General features: G+C 41.8%; 1 protein-coding gene across 2 annotated transcripts; it reads right to left on the bottom strand.

The window, feature by feature from the left end:
* Positions 1-43: 43 nt before the first annotated feature.
* On the bottom strand, positions 44-25,764 carry prrc2c (proline-rich coiled-coil 2C). Of its 2 annotated transcripts, none has more exons than XM_051875781.1 (33): positions 25,387-25,764; positions 21,101-21,270; positions 19,433-19,610; positions 19,178-19,290; positions 18,922-19,047; positions 18,459-18,760; positions 18,240-18,319; positions 17,788-17,924; positions 16,559-16,646; positions 16,297-16,468; positions 15,583-16,165; positions 14,827-15,002; positions 14,370-14,616; positions 13,908-14,118; positions 11,361-13,784; positions 10,373-10,533; positions 9,977-10,131; positions 9,424-9,808; positions 9,150-9,235; positions 8,807-9,001; positions 8,208-8,459; positions 7,620-7,712; positions 7,432-7,533; positions 7,068-7,254; positions 6,766-6,963; positions 6,175-6,296; positions 5,898-6,040; positions 5,573-5,807; positions 5,145-5,453; positions 4,661-4,764; positions 3,201-3,348; positions 2,889-3,113; positions 44-1,919 (listed from the first exon to the last, which is right to left on the bottom strand). In XM_051875781.1, exons 2-33 carry the CDS (start codon positions 21,213-21,215, stop codon positions 1,668-1,670), a joined length of 8,304 nt encoding a protein of 2,767 aa, XP_051731741.1. In that variant the 5' UTR covers positions 21,216-21,270; positions 25,387-25,764; the 3' UTR covers positions 44-1,667. The 2 variants fall into 2 exon arrangements, with proteins under 2 accessions (XP_051731741.1, XP_051731742.1); XM_051875782.1 differs by having other exon boundaries at positions 3,201-3,327; positions 25,387-25,763.
* Between the last annotated feature and the right edge of the window lie 899 nt (positions 25,765-26,663).

Consider the following 26,663-nt stretch of genomic DNA (forward strand, 5'->3'; position numbering starts at 1 on the left):
GGCACCTCAAAACCAAAAAAAACTAAAACATCATGACCACAGCTCATTTTTTTACAGCATATTATTTTATTAGTTTCTGTAACCAAACCAGGAGAATGTAAATAAGACCTTACATATTTTAATACAGCGATTTAACCCCTGTACAAGTAAAACAAAACAGAAATCAAGAGAAAAAAAAAAAAAAAAAAAAAAAAAATCAATTCCCTCTCCTCCCCTTCTGTTTGTAGTTTCTCATACCTACTAAACAAACAAGAAATGGGGGGCCATACTGAAACCCTTGTTCAACTCTAAGCCCCTTCTTTGCGATAGCAACTCAAGAGGAGTGGTTTGGAGAAAGACCTTGTATACTCAGGCCTGTGGTCACCATAACAGAGTAGTCCAAAACATCTGGGAACCTCTGTTCAAAACTTGCATCACTCCTGCCCCAAACCCCCCATTGAGTTTGGCTGCCTTACGCTCAAACATTCCTCTTTCTAAACTTGCAGCTCTTTAGCACTGAACCTAAATTGCTTGACCACTCACCCCAACCCAAACCCCACCCCTCCTCTGCAGTGATTGGTCAGGAGAGTCAGAGTTGGTCAGCAGCATGGTTGGGAGCTGTGTGGAGAGGCTGGAAGGTGAAAGACTGGAGTTATAGAAGTGGGCGTGTCTACATCTGTCCTTGTTCACAGAAAAGGGGAGGGGCTTAAGCTTAGGACATATCAAACATAGGCCTGGTCTGGAGGAACCGTTTACAAAAAAGAAAATTTTCCATCATAATTCTATCTGTTGACCAAGCTGAACCGTCTTTGTCAAAATCATATATTCATCTAAAAGTATTCATGTCTCTTGACGCCTAACCTTTGGCTAAAGATTCACGGTTATTTTGCGCACACACGCAAACGCGCAATCTTCAATTCTTGCAGGCGTAGATTACTGACTGAGAAGGCAAGAGGGAAGGCTCACAGTGGAGACTGCAATCGATGAATTAATCAGATACGTTGGTAATCAATTCCTAATCTGCTGAAATGATGTTCTATGTATTGTTAAGGCCAATACACATGGTTGAAGAGAAAGTAAGTGTGAGTGAAGCGTACACACACACACACACACACACACACTATAATTATATGTGAGTGTGTGTGTAGACATTTCATTGCATCTTTATCGCCATAACCTCAACATTGTTGCTCGAGAACATCAGGAACAACAAAATAAACTGGTGAAAACATCTTCAATCAAAAAAAAGAGGAGATATTTGCCTTCCTAAAACGTGTTTCTCTACATGAGGAAATGTGAAAGTGAAAAGTAAATCAAACTGCTATTTAAAAAAAAAAAAAAAAAAAAAAAAGAAAAAAAAAAGGGCATTCTCAGCAGCAAGTGTAACTTTTGTTGATGTCTACCTTCATTGTTCACTGGGGATGCACAGTTCACACAATGGAGGGGCACTTTCTCTGTAATGCCATCCACAGCGGAGAGAATGGATGGACTGATAAAAGGATGAGGGCACAGTAAGTGTGAGAAATGCACAGCACCTCGTAAGATTAACCTCCATTACTCTACTTGCCTACACTTCTCTACCGCTTTCAGGTGCTGTAGGACGTCGTACCCCCTTCCCTTCCCTCCCCCAAGCCTCCGGCCTCTCAGTCCATCCTTCCATCCATGTGCCCTTTCTGAAGCAATAACGACTATTTGCCCTCCTCTGGTTTGATGGCCTGCGGTTTGATCGGACCCGTCCGGATGGGTTTGGTTGTTGCTAGAGGTGCAGGTTTGTCAGACTCTGTGCGGTCAGATGGCGCCCCCTGGTGATTTGAAGTGATGCTGTCGGTGGGTTTGCCTGCTCCTTCCATGCGGGTGGGCTTGCTTACTGGAGCTTTGAGCTGTTGTTGCTCAGAGAAGAACTTGTGTGTAGACTGTAATACCTCAGCTCTCTGTTTAGCCTGTGAGAGAAAGATCAACATTTAAAGCCAAAATAGAAAGTGCCCTCATATACTTCTAAAGAAGTGGTTCTCAACCTTTTGTGACCCCAAAAAGCCCCAAATTGCCCTCAACAATATTCAAAAGGCCACATGACTGGATATTAGGGGTGTGACAAGACGGGTAGCTCACGAGAACGAGACAAGATTTTTTACACAGTATTTAAGAAATCCTCAATAATGAAATACATGACTAGAAAAATAGTCTGCAGGTGCATTTGAAATGTTTTAACTATTCATCTTGTAATGAATTTCATTTCAGTTCTACTTTGAGTATGAATTATCATATGCAGTAAAAAGACTGCAGTTAAAAGGCTTCTTTTCTGTATTATTTCATATGAGAACTTTTGACCTCATATGAGAATGCTTAGGCTCTGTTGCGCAACAAATCCTCCGCCATGGTCTTGTCAGTCATCTCATCACTTACTCATGTCATCAGTGAATTGATTCCTGCTGCACTATGTACAGTGCTGCAGCTCGTGTTGGATAAACTGAATGGGATTGAAGCGACTGTTATCCAACTGAATTAAATGTTTTTTATTTTTATAAAAAACAAAACAATGTAGTAATGTAAATGTAGCAGTGACATGTTCCATCCTAATTTTAATCTCACACTGAGACAGCTTTTCACCAAGAAATCTAGTCACATTTTAATCTCGCGAGATCTCATGGCACAAGATCTTGTCACATCCCTACTGGATATTAGTAGTGATCGACCGATAATCAGTTTTACCGACAATTTTGCTGTTTTAAGGTGATGCGTGAATAAAACTAAGTGTGCATCCCATCCAATAAATCGCAATAAGCTTACTGAAATGTATCATGTTTCAATGTAATCGCTGTGTTTCAACCTCGGAAAGACGTCAAAAACACGCAATGTTACAAATCAAAACCCCAGTTTGACTTGTATTCACATGTATTCACAAGGCTCACCTTAAGGTCCTGTTCTGCTTTTAGGGCAGCATGTGTTCCACGGGGTGCTAATGGGGGACCAGAAGGTCCACGTGGAGGGTGCTGAGGTCTGGGATGGGGCATCAGACCCCCGCTCAGATTAGGGGACATGGGTGGACCCATGGGTGAACGCTGCACCCCTCCAGGAAAGGAGTTTGCATGGGGTGGACGCACCAACGGAGACACCATGTTGGCCTGAGACAACATCTGTACACATGATAGAGATGGAAACCACCGTTAATACTCAAGCAGTGTTATCGAATTAAGATTTCCAAAAACTTTGTAGTAGCTGACCTGTGGGTTAAACTGTCCTGGGAAGTGCTGAGCAATGCGCATTCCTGCAGATCCCGATTGGAACTGTTTGGGATACAGCATGCTGTTCATCTTGCTAGATTGACTACTGGGGCTTGTGGAGCTCGCCCTGAGAACACAAACAAGAAAGCTGTCCAAAAAACATATAAAATGTGCCCTCAACAGATAATGGATATGCATCCAGTGCACAAAAGGGCCATGACACACCAAGCCGAAAGTTATTTTTCAGCCAATGAGCTGTAATTGAGCATCTGTTGGTCTAGTTTTTGCTCTGGTGCGTTCTACACCATTGACACTAGTCAGACCCTGTCTGCAGCTCTTCGGCCAATAGAGCATGTTGAATTGCCAGCAGAGCCCATCATTGAGAGAAAATAATTTTTAATTGGCTGTTCAGCCTAGCGAACCAACCCATGAGGAGAAAAACTGAAGTGACGAAAGCAAGCAAGCAACAAAGTCAAGAGGGAAAAACAGTAAGCAAGTGCTGCTTTGCTTTTTAATGTTTGTACAGAACTTGTCAGAAGTTTTGAAGTATTAAGATTTAACATTTTTGAAAAGTCTCTTATGCTCAATGCTGCATTTATTTGATCAAAAACAGTAAAAACGGTATTATTGAAATATGATTACAATTTAAAACAACTTCTGATTTGAACTGCTGATTTGGTGTTCAGTTATTATTAATTACTGGTGCTCAATTAATAATGGTTTTTATTGTCAATGTTGAAAAGTTTTTGCTGCTTAATATTTTTGTGGAAAATGTGGTATTTTTTCCCCCAGGATTCTTTGAATAAAAAGATCAAAAGCATACAAAATAAGCATACTACAATGATTTCTAGAGGATCATGTGACACTGAAGACTGCAGTAATGATGCTGACAATTCAGCTTTGAATCACAGGAATAAATTACATTTTAAAACAAATTAAAATAGAAAACATTTCTCTTTATAAATGTAATAGAATTTCAAGTTATTACTTTTGCTGTATTTTGATTAAATAAATGCAGCCATGGTGAGCATAAGAAACTTTTCAGAAAAAAAATAAACATTCCTGATTTCTAACACGCACTCACAGCATTCGGCCTGATCTTAAGGCTCTCAGAGCAGAAACGCAAGCTGATGCTCTCCATGTGTTTTTCATTCGTCTCCGGTCTGCTCATATGTAAATTGCATGAGCTTATTTTGTCCATTAGATCAAAAGATCTGAAAAAGCCCATACATTTACCTACCCATAGACCCTCCCCTCGAAGAAATCACGACAGAAATGGTAGAAAGTGGACAAAAGACAATTAAAACACCAGGTGTCTCCCTCGTCTACTTGTGATCCGATCGACCAAAACGGATTTTAATACCAGGTGTAAACAGGGCCTCAGTCACTATTCATTCTTTGATGTCGGCTTAATTTGTCTGGGCCTTAAGCTGGATGGCTTTGCATGCATAGATACACACCTATAAGGGCTAGAGGTGGGGGTAGTGCTTCTGGCGCTGACAGGTGGAGTTCCAGGCTTCATATCCATTCCACCGCTGAAGAGCTTCAGATCCATCTCACACATCTACAACAGATAAAGCATGCACGTTTCAATATGTCCCATGTGTGATACAGTAATGGCATACCTGCAATTATGATATAAGGAAAGAACTAGGTTTTAAAACAACACCAATGTCTATGGTATTGTGGTGTCCTAAACAGTTTCAACATCTTTAAAGTTCAAATACAAGTTGAAAAAAATAAAAAGTTATGGAAGGAATATACAACATGGTCTAAAATGAATATTTGTCAAGCAGCAAACATGAGTACATATGATTGTTTTACAGTCATTAACTTGATTATTACAAGTAAATTAAACATATGAAGTACAACAACTTTAAAAATAAACAGAAGTAAAAAGTAAAGAAAACATGTCTATCAGTGAATGGGCATTTGTGCACAAACCTTATTGGAAGGCTGCATCATACTGTGTGTATTCTGGCCAATAAGGCCACGGTAGGGCGGATTGCTGGGGGGCTGGCGGTTGAGGCTGGGAGGCGGGCCTTGGGGAGGGGTCGGAGGAAGGGACTGAGGCAAAGCCAAGAGCGGCTGACCACCACCAGAGCCAAAGTTGGGCAGAGACAACTGTGAACCTGGCACAGGAACGGTCACCTGCTGTAGGGCAGAGCTGGGACTTTGTGTTGAGCTGTAGTAGCTGCTCTGCTGCTGGACTTGTCCAGAGTACAGGTTTGAGTGCTGACTCATTCCCTGACGCTGCAGATCATCACACACACACAAAAGAAAGCATAATTTAGATCAAGGTGATGGCAGGCTGAAAAAGTGGAAAGGAGGAAAATATAATAGGCCACAAGCAGCCGGAATTAAATTCTGACCTGCAGTAGGTGCGTGTCTATCAGCTGTGATCCTCCCATACCAGAGGGCTGATTCATCTGGGGCTCAAACAGGATGGGGATGTGTTGGGTGTTTGAGGTCTGCTGGAAGGCTAGGTTGGACTGAGGCTTGCCCAAATCTGGGGGCTGCACTCCAGGGTAACTGTGCAGTGGCGTCCCAGATAGCATCATGGGAGACGTCTGGGAGATGCTGTTCTGCATGAATGCCTGTTGAGACCTGTGAAGGAAAGACAGCATGTGGTAAATATATTGAAATATAACATATTACATATAAAATTGCTGCAGAGTTGAAAGCAGTCTGCAGTACCTGTAGGGCTGTAAGGAGGAGCTGAAGAGGTCTTGAGGCTGAGACACCGGAGGTCCAGTGTTGAGGCTCAGCTGGGCCTGGTGCTGGTGCTGCCCCTGCAGAGGAGCGTAGATAGGGATGGGGATCTGCTGCACCGCTGTGGGCTATAGGGAACAAATCATAACAGGGTGTTAACCAACCTCAACTTCTGGAAAATAAGACTACTAGAAACATTTGTCCAAGATAATGACTTGGCAGGCTGATCCTGCTGGAGGGGAACACTGGTGGTGGGTGGTACCTGTGAGAGTCCAGGCTGAAAGCCTTGCTGCTGGGCCATAGTGGGCGGAGCCAATCGAGGGTGGGGTGTACTGAACAAGTGACTGGTGTCCATGTAGAAAGCCGGGATTTGGGCTGCAGAACCTACACGATTAGAAGTTGATCACACATTCAAAGACTTACATGGAGATGAATATGAAATAGAAATACCATTAAAAAAAATGGAAATGTTTAAATACTACCATTCAAAAGTTTGGGGTTAGTAAGTATTTTTTTTTTTTTTTTCAAGAAATTAATACTTTTATTCAGCAAGGATGCATTTAAACATTTTCTATTTCAAATAAAAATGTTCTTTTGAGCTTTCTATTCAACAAAGAACCCTGAAGAAAAAAAGTATCACAGAAAAAGAAGAAAAAAAAAAAAAAAGAAAAAGAAGTTTCTTGAGCACCAAATCAGCGAATTAGAATGATTTTTGAAGGATTGTGTGACTGGAGTAATGTCTTCAGCTTTGCCACCACAGAATTAAAACAAAGGTTTTAAATTGTAATTTTATTGAAACAATATTACACTTACTGCATTTTTAATACATGAGGGTGTCTATAAATAAAAGTACCTGCTGCAGACTGGGATACGAACACCTGTGGGGTCTGCTGCTGCGGTAACAGAGAAGGTGCACAGCCCAGCTGGGAAAAGTTAGTGCTGGACATTCCTGAACTCTGCAGCTGCTGGGGCTTCACCTTACAGATGTTGGGAGGGTCAGAGGCTGATGTGCTCTTCGTGCTTAGAGAGGACGTTGTGTAGGTCGCGGATCCTGTGTAACAGAGGACCAATATTAAAATTCTGCCAATGTCCATTTAAGATGCTTTTACCAGCACAACCAATGAAAGGGTCAGAGCATGAAGTGTGAACTACTACCGGACAGCGAGGTGCTGGGGGTGACAGAGGCCACAGGTATCTGAGGCACTGAAGCACTGGAGAAGGAGTTGAAGGAGGCACTGCCTGCTCCTCCTCCACTGGTGATGGGGGAAGCAGAGGAGGTGACAGGAGAGCTCTTTTCCCCCAGACTAGGCGAGTTTTCCCAAGCCTTACGTGCTGATTCCATCTGCAGAAAAACAGTTTGAAAAGATGCTTTTGGTAACATGTACATTCACATACTTGGGTAGAGTATGTTTTATGATGATTTATGACTATGGTGAAACTAACAAACAACAACAACAACAAAAAAACTAACATTGTTGTGTATTAATAACTTTGATTAGTGAATCAGTGTGTGTCTTACTTTGAGTGTGAGGTCTACAGTAGCAGGAGAAACTGTGGCGAGGCTGGAGCTCTGCTGCAGGGCTTCTCTTCGCTGAATAGGTAACGGGTGCGGGAGAGCCACCTGAACCAACAACCAAGAAAGCGTTAAGAACACAGAAAAACTTCACACATACACACAAAGATCGATTACAGCACTGAAGCACTAACAGGGGTCACAAGGCTCTCCTCCATCTTGGTCCCTGCAGTGGGGACGTTGTCAGCTAAAGAGGACGACGGGATTGTGTAGTCAGTCACCGATTCCTGCACAATAAACAGACAGACGGTCAGGAAAAAAACAATAAGACAAACAAAATATACACTAGTATGGAAGCTTGTTTTCCGCCATGAAATTATTAATAAGTAATTGCGACTTTTTATCTTTTATCTCTCAAAAGTCAGACTTTTTTCTCAGAATTGCACGATATAAAGTCACAATTGTCATAATGTTTTCTCTCAGAATTGCTAGTTTATCTTATTTTCTATGCGATTTAATACATTTCTTGAGCAGCAATGTTGAAAAAAAGTTGTGCTGCTTAATATTTTTGTGGAAACAGTGATCCATTTTTTTTTTTTCCCTTTCTTTCAGGATTCTTTGATAAATATAAAGTTCAAAAGAAAGCATTTATTTGAAAGACATTTTTAACAAAATGTCTTTACCGTTCATTAAGTTCTCTTCAGGAAGGATGTATTAAATTTATCATAAGTGACAGTAGTGTATAAATTAAAGGACTGAGGGAGCAGGATATTATATTGCACCTTAGAGCTGCTGGAGTATTCTGCTGATGGAGCAGTGATCATGCCCTCAATGTCTCCACCCAGCTCAGGAACTTTGTCTTTAGTAGGTGAGCTGGAGTCTCTGTCTCGATTGCCTCCAGTTCCACTTTTATCCAGGCCCTCTCCATCAGACTGACGCACATCTTTGGCAGCCTTACGGTTCTTGAGCGAACGCTCTTTACCGATGGGTCCAGGTTTATATTCCTTGTGCTCCGGAGGAGGGATGTCAGGTAACTGTGGAGGAGAAATTGAGTTTTAAATGACGTTCATTATTCACCTATACAGACACATGTCTAAAAAGTCTGGGATCACTAATGAAAAAGCTTCTATTTTACATATCAGCATATCAATTTGATAAGAATCTCTTAATCTCTTAGTATTTGGTATGTCCCCCTTTTGCTTTAACAACAGCACATTTTACAGCCCAATTCTCATGATCTAAAACAATTCCATTTTAAAATTGTGCCACATCTCTCACAAATATACAAATATTGTTTCACTTGGAAATATGCTGCATTATGTGATGCAAACGCTGTTGCATGTTGTATATAAGGGTCCTTCTAGACAAAAGCCATGACTACCTTCTGAGGTTTGACAGGTCCAGCGCGGGGCTGTTTTTGTCTCTGCTCTTTGGGTTCAGGTAGTTTATTATCAGAGGTTTTCTCTAGCAGGGTGGGCACTCCATCACTGTCAGTGCTGCCTGCTGAAGAGGGGGCACCAAACTGGATGCTGTCCATGCCCAACTCAACCCCAGTGTCTGCGCCCGCTTTCACACCCTAAAACAAACACATCAGCAATCAATCATCAGCACTTACTAAAGTTCAGAATATTAAAAATGGTGCTGGTTAGCCTGTTACAACATCAACCTGGTGGATAACATCTATGTTTAATTCTCAATGAAATATTCAAATATCCTTCTCACACCTCAGGTGTAACGGTCCCAGTAAATGAAGTGAGGGGTTTGTTCCAGGCACTGACAGAGGGAGGCTGGGGAGGGCTGATAGGTCCAACTACAATAGAAGAGAAATGGGACAACCATCAGATACAGAACTGTTGTTAATTAAATCAAAGAACAAATATTTGTCGAAGAAAAACTCACAGCTCTTAATTTCTTTATTTTTCAAGAAACTATTACAACAAACATTAATAAATAAAGTATGCGGTTTAAGTAAACATGGATTTAAGGTGAGACACTTACGTTTTTTGACATCAGAGAGAACGGTGGAGCCAGCCACCTTGTTCTCCCAGAGTTCAGTACCCAGGGTGCTGTGTGTCTGACTCTTGGCAGAGAAGTCTACAGGTGGAGGAGCCAGAGGTGCTACAGCACCCTCAAGAGGCTGGGGCGAGCTAGTGCTCTGGTTAGAGGCAGGCAAGTTGTGCTGTGACACAGAGATAGCTTGCTGTGGTTGAGGCTGCTGCTGCTGCAGGACAGACTGGGTCTGTGGAGCTGGGGCTGATGGTTGCTGCTGCTGCTGCCCTGCTGCCATTCCTTGCTGCTGTTGCTGCTTTTTGGCAAAACGCGGAGGAAGTTTAGAACCGCCACCTCCCCTGCCCTTCTCTCCAGAGCCCTTTTTACTCCAGTTCTGCACAACATTTGGTCAGACATAGAAGACAGGGAATGAGATTTTGGCTTTGCACCATGTGATAACAATGCACCAATTATACATTGCACCATGGCAATGTGTCAACTACCGTGGTGAAATGCATGCAATACATTGGGCTAAATGAATGACTTTCCTTCCTTTTCTCACCTGTGCAGTCTGCTCTTCTTTCTTCCTCCGTTCCTCATCCTGCAAACGTTTCTGCTGTTTCCGTGAAACAACTTCTGTGAAGCCGTCATCGTTTGTGTTTGACTGAGGGTCCTCCAGCGTCGTCACTTCTGGGTGGTCATCAATGATCACTACACCTGTGGAAAAGAGGACAAATAAGTTTCAAACATTCAGTTGGCCAATATTAAGACTTAGTAATTCTAATATAATAATACTATTATAATGATATTAAAAATTACAAATAATTTATTGCTTGGTATGAATTAGTTAGCGAAAAAAAAATGCCAGAGTTAGTGTCACTAAAAAAAATGTCTATTAACTACTATGAAAAAAGGTTACAACAGGGTGCAATATAGACAAAAAATCTTAAACACTCACTGGCATAATTGTTGAGATCGAACTGAGACAAAGCATTTTCTTTCTCTTTGGGTTTTTTGACAGCTTGTTTTGCTTCCTCTTTCCGGCGGCCGGGTGCTGGTTCTTTCCCAGACTTTTGACCTGTACCAGCCTGACCAGCCTCTGCATTCTGAGCAGCAGCACTGCAGGGAACAGAAAATATTAGCTCATCAGAAAAACAGAGCAAGGCAGAATCAAATAACATGTTTCCAATAATGCTTTAATAAAGCAGGAAGCCATGAAAGACTGAAGTATATTCAGACCTGCAAACTCACAAGAGATGAAAAAGGTGACAAGTTTACAAATTAAATTGTTGGGTGGCCTGGGGGCATGCTTGCCCAGGAGAAAATTGTGATATTAACATGTAAAACTAAGCATTCTGGTACACTCTGACAAGAAAATAGAGGAAAAAGACAACATTTGCTTCAAGTAAAAAAAAAAAAAAAAAAAAAAAAAAAAAAAAAAACAAACAACAACATTATATTTATTACACTAGGGCTGGGCATTGACATTTCATAATTGGAATTGATTTCGATTAAAAAGCTTGTGATTCAATTTAGATTTGATTAATTTTGACTCAATATTGATTAATTTGGGGCATATCAATTTTCAAGTTACTTTAAAGAGGGAGTAGTATGAAATGTAATTCTTAATTGAAGGCAGGGGTGTCCATTCCTGTTCATGGAGGGCCAACATCCTGTAGAGTTTAGCTCCAGCTAGCCTAAACACCTGCCTGGATTTCTCATATAATACTGAAGACATGATTAGCTGGTTCAGATGTTTAATTTTGGGTTGGTGCTAAACTCTACAGCACAGTGGTCGTCAAGGAGCAGGACTGGATTTGAAGTATAAGCCAAGTAAAACTGGTGCTTGCCTTAAAGCACAACAGATATGAAGGCTATTTCACCTATAAACTGCTAGATTAAAACTCAAGACTCTACTTCTTGGGACAACGCAGTTCAGGACTCACCCCCTGCGTCCTGATTTGGCTCCAGATCCTCCCCTTCTCTCGCTCTTGCCTCCAGGGTAGCCTCGACCAGATTTAGGCCCACTATTTCCCCGGCGGTTCTGTCGATCCACAGGTCGCTGGCTGGAGAAGCTCCTCTTTGATGCCGAGGCTAACTCCCGTTTTGGGATTGCCACACTATCTGTGGGTGATTTGTTCTGTCCCCCAGAGATCTGTGTGGGCACAGCGGAGGAGGAGGAAGTGGTGGCAGTCATGGCTGCTTCAAGTTGCTTCTTGTCCTCTCGCTCTCTCCGTTCATTGAAGTCACTACTCTCGGAGGCCGTCTCCCACTCCTCGTTGGCCTGGTCAGAAGAGTTCTGATTGGACAAGTCTGGTGATTTGCTGCCGGCAGCAACAACAGTAGTAGCTCCCATTTCAGGAACAACTGTCTCTGTGACAGAAAGTTCAGTTGAAGTCACATCAGGAGTGAGAGAAGGTGCTGTAGTGGCATCAACTACTCCCTCGGGCAGAGTGACCAGAGTTCCAGGAGCTTTAGACAGTGTCGGGGAGACAGATGTAGGTGCTGGCATACCAGGAGTAGCTTCACCAGCAAAAACAGCTGCTTCACGTTCTTTAAGCCTCCGAAATCGTGGGGGCTTGTCCTGTCTGGGAGGACGGGCAGCCCTTGGTCTCCGGGGCCTCTCCCTCATGCTTTGTCCACCTTCTCCAATCTTCTTGTTGTCATACTTGGTGTGCCGTCGTTCGGATGGTGTGCTATCAGTGCGCGAGGTCTCAGCTTCCTCTGGCCGAAAGGTCTCCATGGGCTTCGAGGGCCACTGCGAGCCCTCTTTGACAGCAGCCCGACGGAAAGGAGCTGATCTGTGGCCACCTCGTTCCCTGCCACCACCTCGCCTGCTATGCAAACCTCCCTTTCCCCGGCGTGCAGCCTCACCCTTTAACAGAAAACCTGGTTTAGGTCGCCCATCCTCATTCCGAGTCCCAGGTTTTTCTGAAATATGTCCAGCTGCAAATCCAGAGGCAGATTTAGAGGATTGTGACTCTGGCAGCTCACGGCGAAGCGGTCTGCTTGGTTTGGTGCTGGGCTCGCGATCTGATGCTCCAGTGTCACTGGCAGATTCTCTGCCTTCACTTTCAGAATCTGTGTCCGAGCCTCGTCTGCGTCTGCGCTTGGGCAAGACTTCAAAGTCTGAGCTCTCACTACGGGTTTCACTCTCTTCCCGGCAGCGGAACCCAGCCGTACCTGTGGCACTTAATGGAAAGTCTGCACGTGACCGTGGCTCTCTGTATGGGTAGTCCCCTCGACTTCGGCCACGGCTACCTCGGCCCCTCCCACCATAGCTGCCTCTGTAACTCCGGCCACGGGAATAGTACTCTCCCCGACCACGGCCTTTATAATCAGATGGCCAGTCTTTCTCTCTTTCTACATCTCTATCCCTCTCTCTGTCCCTCTCTCTGTCCCGTTCTCTCTCTCGCTCCCTCTCATCTCTGCGATAAGCTCTGGGAGGGAGGTTAGACTCTTTGCGAGAGGGTAGTTTGGGTTCAGGACGTTTGTCATTATTTGAAGGCATGTCTGGCTTTTCTTCAGCAGCAGTTGAGACAGTAGAACCTACCGTTGTCTGAAGATCTCTGGATTTTGCTCCACCAGTCACTACTCCTACTTCAGGTTCTACCACTACTTTCTTCCCATCACCAGAGGGCTTTAGTCCATCGGACGTTTCTACAGCAGCTGAAGGAACACCTTTGGAAGTAGGGCCCTCTTTTTTGGATCGCTCACCTCGCTGCTCTTCTTTCTCTCTTCTCTGTTCCCTCTCTTCCTTCATGTCTCGCAGTACAGGTTTCTTAATAGGTCCAGATCTCCTGACTGGCCGCTCCCCTCCAGGACCCTCTCTCCTACCGGATCCAGATCCACGGGGTCCCCAGCGCATTTCTGATTTCTGCTTGCTGGGCGCAGGTAAGATAAGCTTTTCAGTTTTGTGCATTCCATCATTAGCCACAGGAGGAGTGGAACGGCTGTTGATCACAGACCCTTGAACAAAAGGCTCCTTTCTGGACTTGTCCTCAGGTCTTTCCACAGTATCAGGGAAGTCTAGGGTTTTCTGTGCTATGGTAAGTCCTTCAAATCTGGGCTCTTCCAGTTTCAAAGAGTGACTGGAGCCTTGAGAGATACTCCGTTTCAATACAGCCTGTCCAATGGCTTCAACCTCATCTGCACCGGAGAGGTTAACCTCCTCAGGTTCAAAGGAAGGGATGACTGGTGCTCTGTCAGTCTGTAGGAGACTTGGAACCTCTTCGGTAATACGACTAAAAGCAGATAAGGTTTCAGATGAATCCCTGAAGAAGTCGCTTTTGCCCCGGGGCTCCAGTGGGCTATGGTCCTGAGGGTAGACACCTGATAGACCTCTATCCAGCTCCAGACCAGCATCCAATCTAAGAGGGGAATAGCAAAACAACAGAAAAACATCTTAGAAATAACTTGTTGATAAAGTGCTAACAGTGGGGGAAATACCTAGAACTCTTCTATTTTTGTTTTAAAACACTGCAGTCTCTCACCTTGGCTCCTTGCCATCTTCTCGACCTTTAGCGGTGGCAGAGGAAGGCAGGGGCTCTGTTGGGGGATATGGGTCAGAACCCCAGACCATTCGAGGCTCACTGGGAACTCCATGTTCTCTGATTGGTCGGGTCAGATGATCAAAAGTGTCTGATCCAGAGCTGCTGTTGTCTGCAGGCTCTCGTCGTACCAGCTGCTTAGGTGGCATTCTCCCTGATGATGTGAAATAAAGTTACTACGACTGCACATATAGAATGCTCCAAAACAAATGAAATTGTCAGAAATAATGTTTTTCAAAATCCTAAACCTGGAGATGTGTCTTAAAAGATAAATGAGGAAGTGAAACAGCATAAGATAAAACAACATCGAAAGAAAATGTTACTATATCTTATAAACAGTTCACAGTGTTTGGGTTTGTTACCAAGTTACTAGGAAAGGAAACAATTTCAGTTTGCAAGAAATACCGGGGTGCATAGGAGGCATGTCTATTGGTGGCCGTCCAGAAATCATACGAGGATCCATATAAGATTGCATCATTAGCCAGCGTGGGTCAAAGCCCATCGAGGCTAGGTGTTGGTGGTGGGGGCCAAGAGGTTGGTATAGGGATCTGTGCTGAGGTGGTACAGAACCCCCTGAGGGAGAGACCGGACCCCCTCCACCTTGCTGTTGCTGCTGCTGTTGTTGCTGCCACTGTTGTTGTTTAAGCTGTTCCTAAAGAATTTAAGAGAAGGGAGAAAAAAAAAAAAAAAAAAAAAAATTACAACTACATTAAAGCAGGATTTACTACAAAGAACTCCAGTTTACAAATAATATCTGCCAAGTAACCTTAAACTGTACATTTTCATCTTTTACAGGGTTCAAACTAACATTGATGCTTATAGGAAGAAGGCAACAAACAAAGCCAGGACACTGTGTGAGCACCTGTTGTCTAAGGAACCTGGGTGGCAAAGACTTCTGGAACTGTTTTGAGTATCCAGAGGTGACAGAAGGGCGAACAGCAGTCCCCGTGTCTCCCTCATTTTCCAGTTGAGACGGAAGAGGTGCATCTTCATTAACAGAATGATCCAGTCTAGACAAAGACAACTGAGGCTCCTCAACTGAAACAAAGAAAAAAGACCATTTTAAATCTACAACTAGCACACCGCATTAGAATAACCATTTACATATTAGGCAGACGATTTTATCCAATGCGACAGTGAACGGAACCAATGACCTTGGCGTTGCTAGTGCCATGCTCTATTATTTGAGCTACAATACAGGAAAAGTCCATCTCATAATTTATTTATTGTATGCATCAAACCCGGTGAGCTTAATTAAGGTTCTTGTCACACTTGCTTTGTTTGGTCCAAACAAGATTTTACACCCTACCCTGACTGGTCTATTTTAACATTGTACAATAAACTATTTGATTCCTTAGATTTACAACCAAAAGTTGGCCAATTGCCAATAGAAAGCCAATTGCATTTATTTGCCACAGATGCATTGCCATACACGCGAAGAATGCGAACTGGAAAATTTTTGGAGACAGAACTCTATGTGAAATGCACTGTGTAATAAGTGAGGGGAGCATACAAAAATGCAAATTAAACATCATTTAGGATTCACCACTTTCATACTGATGGTGAACTATGCCAGCAAAACCACATCAACCGCACATGATGTTTTCAATCCATTTACCTCTGGGCTCTTCAGCACTGAAGTAGTCTCTCATTGGTTGTCTCTCCAACTGTCTATGCACCTCCTCAGTTACAGCAGTATCAACCTTGCTTTGGGGTTCTGGGGCAGTCCTATGAACAGGAGGGCTAGGTTGCCGAGTAACAAATTGTGGCACCTCCTCCACAGTTGGCTCTGTCCTTTCATGGTTTGGCATGGGAAGGCAGGGTTGCTGTGCAGGGGGAGGTGGTGGTTGAGGCTGAGGGGGTGGAGTTTCAGCAGGTAGTTTAGGCACAGTTTCAGTCACGTCCTGGTGATCACCGTGAGCTTGCGTAGTTGGTTTAGTAGTTTCTGTAGTTGAAGGTCGACGTTTCTCCTCCAGTTGTTTGAGTTTCTCTTTGCAGGCAGCAAGTCTCTGTTCTTCCATGCGCCGTTCCTCCTCCTCACGCCGTCTGCGAGCACGCTCCACTGCTTCCGAGAGCTCTGACTGCTTCTTCCGTTTCTGTCGCCATGCTTCCGTTTCCTCCTCACCAGCAGGGGGTGCTGTAGTGGGCAGCTTTGTAACACGTGGGCCACCACTTCCCACAGAACGTCCAACAGTTTGTCCCTGCACAATTTTTGTTTTTGTTGAAAATTAGACAAAAAAAAAAAAATAAAAAAATGAAGCAAAAATAGCAAAATAAGTTGTCAGCCAACTTCATGTCAAATCAGAGACTACCGTCCCAGTGCACGCCATACCTGTTGGTCCGTCTTGCTATAATGGACAATATTGCCAGGGGAGGGAGCCCTGTGATCTCCACTTTCCATCCATGAGCTCTTGCTGTCACTCCTCTCCTCTGCTCCTTCTTTCCATCCCTCCTGTACATCAATGTTTCTTGACCGCATACGATCAACTTTAGTCATCCACTCCCTGTGTTTTAGCAAGAAAGTTTTATAGGACCATTTTTCATTATGCCCAAATACGTTCTGCAACTTATTTCATACATAGATGAGTGCTCACCAGCTATCGCCTTTCTCCTTAGCTGAATGGTTCTCCTCATCATCACTGAAGTTCAGTTTCTCAGTATAGTCAACTTCCATCTGGGCACCTAAAGACCAAAAATGGTGACTCGATGGACAATGGTTTAAATATGAAATAAAATGTAGTATCTGAGATGATTATATATATATATATATATATATATATATATATATATATATATATATATATAAAATGTTATGGCAACCTCTAATTGATTCTAGATTTGATTCTAGTTTACTGTTTTGTGTTACTTTTCCTTTGTGGTAGACTGTTTAATAGGTCTTGAAAAAAATCCCACTGAATTAATTGTGAACCTTGAAATTTATTTAGGTTTTTTTCCCCCATTTTAGTCAACCCAATATTATAAAACAAATACCATTTAAGCTGACTGCAATCATTACAAACATGACTGGCAGTCTTCTGTAATAAAGCAAGGCTGGAAATTTTATTTTTATTTTTGATATTAAAAATAGGAACAAAGCAAATAACAAACAATAGGACAAATACAACAGAAAAAAAAAAAAAAAATTTTACAGGTTTTTCAGGCACCATAGCCTAGGTTTATTTAACGTGTAGTAAGAAATACTACGGAAATTGAATAAAAAAAATCCTTTTTTAAAAAAAAAAAAGTAAAAATAAATCACTGTATAGTCTTCACTGTATGAATTAAATATAAATTGATTCATATTAAAGATACAAAAGTGATGAAACAAGCGGCAACAGTTTATAAGGCTGCTGTCCTTTAGGAATAAATACACGGATCTAACATACTGTTATACATCCGATTTTCTAACTGTTTACGTAGGACATAAACTGTGCTTACATGAATACTCCACACAATGTGCATTTTGACATAATTGTGTGTATTTGACCACGCAAGCGCAATAAGCTGTGTAAGAGAACTGAATTCGAGATCACGTGCATTTAAGAGACGGCATCTGTGCTCGCACTTTGGCTGTGTGTCAGTGTGAGCACCGCATTTTTAAGTCCTTTTTCACGGCTTATTGTGGTTATTATTAACACTCTAATGTGCCAATAGGTTTAAGTAGTACTGTGAAGTGTAACGCTGAAATTTGCGAATCGATGCAAATCAGTAGAAGATGGAATTGCAATTCATATGCAAATCGATTTTTTCCCCCACCTACGCCGCAAACCCCTATGAAAAAAAAGAAAAAGAAAAAAAAAAGCTATCCAATGGTCATTCTCACCTGCCCAACCCTCATCAGCATCAGTGTCCAGATTGTCTAGCTCCTTTAATTCAGTGGCACTAACAATTGATGGCCTGTCTGGATCCTGCAGCCATGGCTGAGAGGGAGGCTGTGGGGGTCTTCCAGACCTTGGACCCCTAAGTGGAGGAGAGAGAGAAACATGAGAAAGCAATACTTTACAAAGCTCCCAATGTCCTGTAATTATCCAAAAATTCCAAATTGCTTGTCTTGTTCAATAGAACTTTTTTTCCTCCGCTTTCACTTTCCCTTTTAACCCTAGCTTCAGAAAGAAAAGTAAAAAAAAAAAAACTTTAGCACTATCTAATGTAAATACTCGAGACAAAAAAGATTTATGGAAACAAAAGGAAGGACAAAGTAACACCATCCTTCAGCCTTAGCTCCTGCATCTAGAGCCAGTTAATTTTGGTTTCAGACCTTAAGGGACCACTTACTTAGACATCTCCTGTTGTCCAGGGTATCTAAAGCCGCCTTGTACAGGAGGAAAGGGCCCTCGGGGGTAAGCATTGAACATCTGAAAAGATGCACACATTAAAACAGCACTGCCAAATGCACTTCACAAAATCAGTACCAGCCAGGAAAATATACAGCAGCATGCCACATTTCAGAAGGTAGAAGAAAGGATAAACAATGGTTAAATAATAATTACTCACATATGGCGGCATCATGCTCCTGAACTGGGCAGCATGGAACTGAGATGACATCCCTCCCGCTCCCGGTGGTTGCTGGCCACCATTGAGTTTATGCTGAGGGGCAGTAGGTGGGAGCCTGTCCCTGGCATCCCTTTTTTCTCTGCCCTCACCAGCAGAGGGTTTTCCTGCCTCATCAGAGTCCCCAGAGGGAGATGGTGTGCCGCTACCCACACCCAACTCCTCAGAGGGCTTACTGTCAGTCTCTGAGGAGCTGGGAGCAACGTTCAAGTTCCTGCCTCCACCTTCTCGCCAGCTACCCACATCTGGTTGGTAATGGACAATAAAGACCAAAGTGAGGGAGTGCACATGATATTGATTTGCACATGATTTTTATCATTAGGAAATTGCTGAATGTTATTTCAAACTGTTGCATCAGGGATGTTACATAAAGCTTGTGAGTGAATGGGAAGGATGATGGTCTTACTCTGAGGCCTGAGGCTGGGGCCCGGTCCATAGGGTTCATCTTCCTGATCACCTGATTTCTCCACCTCACCCGCCGCCTGCAGACTCGGAAACTCCTGATGGAACTGACTGCTCATCCGAGGAGCTCCTGCACATACAGTGACAGTGCACTTGGATTAGCAGTTCAAAACTCATAATTTCAATAATTCTGCTACTTAAATGTTTAGATAAGGAGCACTCTAACAAAAATGAAATGGTTTATAGAAGAGGAGGCTTACCGTCCAGCTGCCCAGACTGTTTGCTGTTGGCCCAGGAGCGGCTGCCTCCCAAAGGGGCATCAGAGGTCTGGGGCACAGTTGGCTTGGGCTGTGGTGGAGGGGTCTCTTGCTGCCTACAATCATAAGAGAAGTGTGAATGAAACACAGGAAACTAAAGGAGTAATCTGGAGGAGTATGTTTGGAACAAGAGTGTTATAACGTCCTAAACTAATCTTACAACTAATACACCTATCATTTAAGAGGGTGTAGTTTTACCGTTCGTCTCCTGGTTGATCCTGTCTGGAGGCCCATCCGCTGCCGTCCTTGGGTACGATGCTAACGTTGGGATCGTTGCCTTTGTTCTCAGCTTTCAGGCTGGGCAGGTTAGCCGGAGGGGGCATGCGTCGACTAACGGCAACTTTGCCCAAACTTTGGAGCCCATGTCTGGCGGCAACTAAGGAGGAAAAAAATACATTTCATTAGCCTTAACAATAACATACTAATCTTTTGATTTAGGCAAAGAAACTATAGTTTTCTGACCAAAAAGTCAATGTCATTTTAACAAGAACATCATTAATAACAGCAATAACCTTATAACAAGTGTTTTTGGGCACTCTCTCTGCTAAAGCTCATAGGAATTCACAGCGGTGACTGAGTGGACAAAGGCTGCTTATTTGATCCAGCAATGCACAGGAGGCTGATTGGGGAGCTCAAACGACAGTTCAAAGACTCCACTGCATCACTTGACACTCTTCTCAATGAACAATTCTTATACTAAGAGTTGGAGTGCAAATTATCATGAGCTATGCATGTCATGTGCATGTCTCAAATCGTGGCAAGATTACATTTCACCCCAAAATAAATGTAGTTCATTGTCTGTATTAAAAGTTAACATTAAAGGATTAGTTCATTTTAGAATTAAAATTTCCTGATAATTTATTCACCCCCATGTCATCCAAGATGTTTTTCTGAAATGAAATTAAGGTTTATGGAGGAAAACATTCCAGGATTTTCCTCCATATTGTGGACTTCACCAGGGTTCACTGGGTTGAAGGTCCAAACTGCAGTTTCAGTGCAGCTTCAAAGGGCTCTACATGATCCCAGGAGAGGAATAAGGGTCTTATCTACTGAAATGACTGTCACTTTCTTTATAATAAAAAAAAAAAAAAAAAAAAAAAAAAAAATTATTATATACTTTTTAACCACAAATGCTCATCTTGCACTGCTCTGCGATGCACCACGCAGGCAGAAGTACCCCGGTAGGGCGAAAAACTCCATCTCATTTTCTCCTCCATCTTCACAATTGTCCGACATCGTTTTACCTTTATTTTGTAAAGGGCGTTTGACGTAGTCTTTGCACGTTCGCTTTGTAGACACTAGATCGGGACCTCCGCCTATGTCACACGTGACCTTTCCAACGTGATTACATAATGCGTGGCGCATCGCGGAGTAGTGCAAGATGAGCATTTGTGGTTAAAAAGTATAAATTTTTTTATTTTTATTTTTTTAGAAAATGACAGATCGTTTCACTAGATAAGACCCTCATTCCTAGTCTGGGATCATGTAAAGCCCTTTGAAGCTGCACTGAAACTGCAATTTGGACCTTCAACCCGTTGTACCCCAGCGAAGTCCACTATATGGAGAAAAATCCTGTAATGTTTTCCTCAAAAACCTTAATTTCTTTTCGACTGAAGAAAGAAAGACAAACATCTTGGATGACATGGTGGTGCGTAAATTATCAGGAAATTTTAATTCTGAAGTGGACTAATGCTTTAAAAGTTATCGCATTCATTTTAATGCAAACGTTTTTTTCCATTTGCTTCATTTTTTAAAAGCAAAATGTAGTTTACTGCTTTTAATTTTGAGGTGAAATGAGAGAGATTCACCCCACTACAGAGATCTCGGTAATTACCAACAATTTGTTAGGATGCTCAGTTGACTCACCTGCAGTTTTCTGGGTCTCCAGAGACTTGCCCTTGTATGTGTTGAAGAGGCTAAGGGTTGCATACTTTGTTTTGCCATCCTTTGCCTTGGTGCTCTGCCCTGACTTCTCGGACATTTCGCTGGAAACTCATTGAGTCTGGTCCTGCGGCCTCACCCCTCAGAACCAGCCCCTTAGGAAGAGACCATGAAATGAAAGACTGAGTGAGCTGACAGTAAAACCAGATACTTTCTCTAATATCTACCTGCACCTCTTAAGTGTTTCAAGCTATATTTCCTGTCAGGCTTAAGAGCAAGCTACAACGCAACACCAAGAGCCATTGTTAAGCAACTACAGAGAGAAGCAGAAAAATGTGCATGTGTGCAAGCAACTCTCCCCAAACACTGCATTTGCGAATGATAGCCTTTATACTTGTTTCACAAACATTACTAGACTAAATTCAGTGCTTGAAACTGGGAGGTTTAAGGCCATGATGACACTAACTTGCAGAAAATAACTAAAAATTAAGATTCTGCTTGATGCAGAATCTTGTGCTGAATATATCATATACACACACACACACACTAATAATTTCAAAATATCGACCAATTAGTTTGCCTGGCCAATATACAGTGTCTATCTATTACTAGTTGCGTGTCATTGAAGCAGATGGACTGCAAAGGCAGTTAGAACTCGACATCTTTAAATCTCAATGGCTCAAATCGATGATGCATATCACGTTGCCATGCTGATGTGAGTGTAGATAGTGAACTGACAGTAAGGGAGGGGGTGCAGCAATCTACCGTGAGCCACATGGGGCTCCATTCATAATTGATGTGGTGTGAGGCCTTACGCCAAGACAGCACAGTAGAAGCAACAGGGTCACCTCAACATGTCCATACACAATTAGATTCACTGCACAGCCACAATACTGGTCTGCTCACTAAGAAATGTGAATGCAACACTATATCTTCATAATAATATAATATAATATAATATAATATATATATATATATATATATATATATATATATATATATAGCGCTATTCAGAACAGAATAAATTAACAAATTCTCAGAAGCTGTTAGAAATTCACAGCTTTAATATGAATCAACATAAGACTGAATGCTGAAGCAATAGCCCTGTTTCCATCCACCCATTTTTATGCACATTTTGGGATTTTGCATAAAAAAAATAAAAATAACAAACGATGGAAACGCAAAGATGCGCATAAATTCTAAAAATGTGCATTAAAAAAAAAAACGTATGCACTCAAATGAGTCGGATAAATTTATGCAATACAAAACCATGCGCATAAACAGCGATGGAAACACTTTATCCAAATAAATTCCTTGATGCGCATCAAAAAAGGTCATGTGACTTTGCAATGGGACGGCATAACTGGACTAACCAGTAGACCGATCTCATTGCACAGCATCTGAAATGTCGTTTAGGTCATTCTGTAACGCCTGAGCAAAGTGGTTCGGTTTAATTCCCCTCCCAGAAGTGCCTCAAACGATTGTGTTCACAAACACCAGGCATCTGAAAGCAAGATAACATAACAGCGTTTATTGCGTTTCGTCTGCATGCTCTGAGGTGCAAATAATTTATTATATACGAAAATTATTATCTACTGCAGCAACTTCCATTTTTCTTAGTGATATTTAGCGCCAGGAAGAGACAGTTTTGTTCTCTTCAACTCACTGGATGGAAACAGTGCTTTATTCGCAGATGTTTTATGCGATATTCCCGATTTGCGCACAAGTTAAATATGCAACTTTTGATGGAAACCATCTCAAACATTTTTAACAGTTGGTCACCTCTGGGACAGAGTTAAAAGGCAACAATCGTGCCAAATCAAATACGTACACAGAGCATAAAACTATAAACATAACATGCAAACCAGCTGCACAAAAAGGAAAAGTCACATGACGAGGGGTAATGAAAGTGAAAGCAGTCATCTTTTACTTAGAGTTATCAGCATTTACTGAGACAAACACTTCAATGAAGTTAAATGCCAACTTCCCTTCAATCCAGACCTCAAGAGCCATCATCAATACAGCTGTCTGGTATATTGGAGAGGGAGGAAAGGTTACAGATAGCTAAACTCAACCAACAGGACCATGCAAAGGCTAGGGTATCATTCAATTTCCTCTTTATTTCATACTGCCAGGACAGGAGACGGAGACAGACAGATGAATGGATAAAACCCCCTAAAGAGCATGAGTCATTTTTTGGATGTCTAAGACCAAAATGATTAAGGCTGGAAAATGTGCCTTTTAAGTAACAAATTCCAGGCTTGTGACACATTTCACTTGCTTTATAAACAAAGTAACACTAGCATACAGTAGGATGTTGGCTTAGTACTATTAAGTAATGAAGAACTTGGTCTGGGATAGTGAGATTCAATGGAGATTTCAATTAAAATGTCTTCATTCTTTCAACCCCAACCTCTGACATCCAATCACACCCCCATCACCTGGCCATCTGCCTCCCAAATACACACGAGCCAATTGCTGCTTTCCTCTGATATTCCCAAATGAGCATCCAAACAATCAATGCACTGAGCCACAGACCCTGAGGGATGAGTAAAGTCAATATCTTTTCAATAAATTGGTGAGGGGCATTTGTAAATCAATGAAGAAAGCACTAATATGAAACCTCACAGCTCAAACAGATCTGCAGTTACCAGGAAGCTTTGAAACATTCACTTGATCTGCTGTTCATGTGGCTTCATTCTTTTCTTTGTTAAAAACACCCCTCAAGGCTTGTCTCGTTTCCACCAATGGTGTCCTTGGTGGCATTTCCTCTTATGAATATGTAAAGTTCTTTAAGTGGAAGTTAAATTATCAAGTCTTCATCTACTGACGCTCACAAGTATCTTCCCTCCTGCTGCCACTGTGATGAATCAAATCTGACTTGTCCCTGCTTCTGTTGAAAGACTCTGTTGTGCTTTGACCCCAAAAGCTTCTGACTTGCTCAGTTTAATGCTGTTTTCCCCTCACAAAATCTCATGGATCTACAGTTGCAAGGCCCAAAAAATAGCATGCATACAGAAGGAATGAGTAATTTGTGATGTGGATCACAAGAGAATGAAGTATCCGCTAAGATAGCTGCTAATGGCAAGTTTTAAGTTTAATCCTGTAAAGCCTGACATATGAAACAGTCAGAACATTTAGATAAAATATTAAATTAAAGCTTGTGGAAAAGTGTGGTCACTTCCCTATTCTCATAGGATTAGAATGACTTAAAACTTTATAGTTATAGTCAGTGTGAACAGGCCTTAAGTAAGAAAATATTTGAAAGAGTTTTATGATAAAAGCTGTGTAGTTTTTATTGTGTACACAAAGCAAAATGCAATAAAAATACAAGTGCATATTTTAAACATTTCAACATGCTTTTTCTATTAAAAAAAAAAGTATGAATTATTAAGCAAACCCAAGTTGCTTTAGTCCAGTAAATGTTCATCTTGAAATATTAATATAAAATGTATTCTTATAAATATTTTTTAAGCATGATCTGAAGGTACACATTTTTATAATTATACTAAAAGGCATTTTATTTGCTAAAAAGTATGAATTATCAAATCAGACAGAGAAGGCATCTAGAAAATTGTTTTTTTTTTAGCAGTTTTGTTTAGAATTTTGAAGCTTTCATGAATCAAATATGATACAGTAGAAATTATAGGGTTAAATCAAGCATATGTTTGACAAGTCAACATGGAGGAGAATAAGCATGCAGTGTGCATCTTGCATGTGGTAAAGTGGAAGTTGTCATTTGCATGCACTGATTTTAATGTTTTTGTTTGATGTACCTATAATAATCATGTGAGGCATCACCTTTGGATAACCTACCTCTGCACAACCAAGAATAGGACACTGGATAACTACTGCCTTCCTCATGCCTGCGAACTTGCCTTTCAGCTTTAAAATGCATTAATATACCTACTGAGTTGAAGTCGTGTGGATGCAACAAACATGATTTAACAAATCAAACAATTTTCCAAATACCCCCCAATTTTACCGGCAAAGTGAGCCGTTTATAGAAATGGGCTGGTCAATTGGGCCCTGTGAGGTGGCCTCTAAACCCCCATTCTTCTCTAAATTCTGCCTCCGGCTATCCGGTTATCATCTTTCAATAATTTATATCCTAAGCCCGTCCATATTAATGCTGACCTGTGTGAGACAACAAGAAAACGGGTTTTGGTTGCGTGATTTGTCGTTGCTCATGGCAGTGCTAACATTAGCTAGACTGAATCTTTTCTCTTCATGCTCCACAGCAGCAGCACATTGATCAACCGTTAACATACCTGTCTCCGCCGGTCCCGTCTCTCTCTTCAGGTATATCGTTTATTCCGTCCAGAAGGTCTGGGTCCTGGCCCTTTGTATTGTGTTTGAGCGTGTGTGTGTGTGTGAGAGGGAGGCCGGCTGTGGATTACAAAAGCTCGTGCTATGCTAGTCCCAGCTAGCCGAGCGGTTAGCTACCCACAAACCTCCTCCACAAAAGAGAGAGAAGAACTTATCTCCCTCTCTCTGTCGTTTTCTTTCTCTTTATCTCTCTCTGTTCGCGCCGCCGGTATAAGGTGAGCAGTAACAGGCGGTTGGCGGTGTCTCGTGCGCTCGAGAGAGGGCCCCGCTCGCGCCGCGGCCTGTCTCACAATCAAAGATGGCAGAGCGCCAATCCACGAGAGTCTGACGTCACCGCGTATAGGCGCTGCGCAGCGTCAGCGGCTGAAGATGCGTCATTAACATGTAAGACACAGCAGATGGCGCCCTTTATACTTGTTGGAAGGAGCCTGACTGACTCTCTGATCTTATTTAATTAGAAAACTACACAAAAATACCAGTGTACATCATAACCATTCATTAATCAAAAACTGTATATTCGTGAAAAATATTACAGTTCTTCTTTGATTTTCTTTTATTGACAATATTCTCCAAACTGTTCTCCTGGAGAAAATGAATTAAATTTGGCTTGGACCCTGAGCATTTCTTTAGTGTATGTGGATTTTCCTAAAATAAAAAAATAAAACGTTGTACAAGAGAAATAAAATTATTGTTATTAGTATTTTCCTTAGAATTGTACATATATCAAAAATTATTAAACTTGAATATATAGTCTTTCTTCCTTCTAATACCCCCCCATCCCCCCAAAAAATCTTTGTGTATACACAATTGCAAAAAAAAAAAAAAAAAAGGATTTAAACAATGGATTTTTTCCTTATTATTGGAACAAAAATCATAGGAATTATCGATATCCAACCTAAATCTCTTCATTAAGCCTAGCTGGATATGTAAAAATGTAAATGTAACCTTCTTTTACTTTATTTTTAACAGTATTTTTTCACAAATGCTACATGCTTCATACCAGTTTATATTTTTAAATGCATTTGAAACACAATAAGCTTTTATGAGTATGTTACTTTGTTTTGTTTTTTGTTTTTTTTTTCCTTCAAGGAATAGCTCTCCCTAAATTATTGTCACCAAGCCCATATGATTTCTTTTTTTTTCTGTGGAACACAAAAGGAGAAGTTTGCCAGAATGATGACACTGCTCTTTTCCATAAAACCAGGGCATTTCAAAAAGA

The sequence above is a fragment of the Ctenopharyngodon idella genome, chromosome 20 (genome assembly GCF_019924925.1).
Source record: "Ctenopharyngodon idella isolate HZGC_01 chromosome 20, HZGC01, whole genome shotgun sequence".
Classification (NCBI taxonomy): domain Eukaryota; kingdom Metazoa; phylum Chordata; class Actinopteri; order Cypriniformes; family Xenocyprididae; genus Ctenopharyngodon; species Ctenopharyngodon idella.

Bases quoted from the DNA above. Each gene is read 5' to 3' on its own strand.
- prrc2c (XM_051875781.1), bottom strand. From the start codon at position 21,215: ATGTCCGAGAAGTCAGGGCAGAGCACCAAGGCAAAGGATGGCAAAACA. The intron at 13,785-13,907 runs GTGAGAGACTGC...TTCCCCTCTTAG, and splicing joins GAAGATGGCAAGGAGCCAAG to ATTGGATGCTGGTCTGGAGC. The intron at 5,808-5,897 runs GTACTGCAGACT...TTTCCTTCACAG, and splicing joins TCCTCCTTACAGCCCTACAG to GTCTCAACAGGCATTCATGC.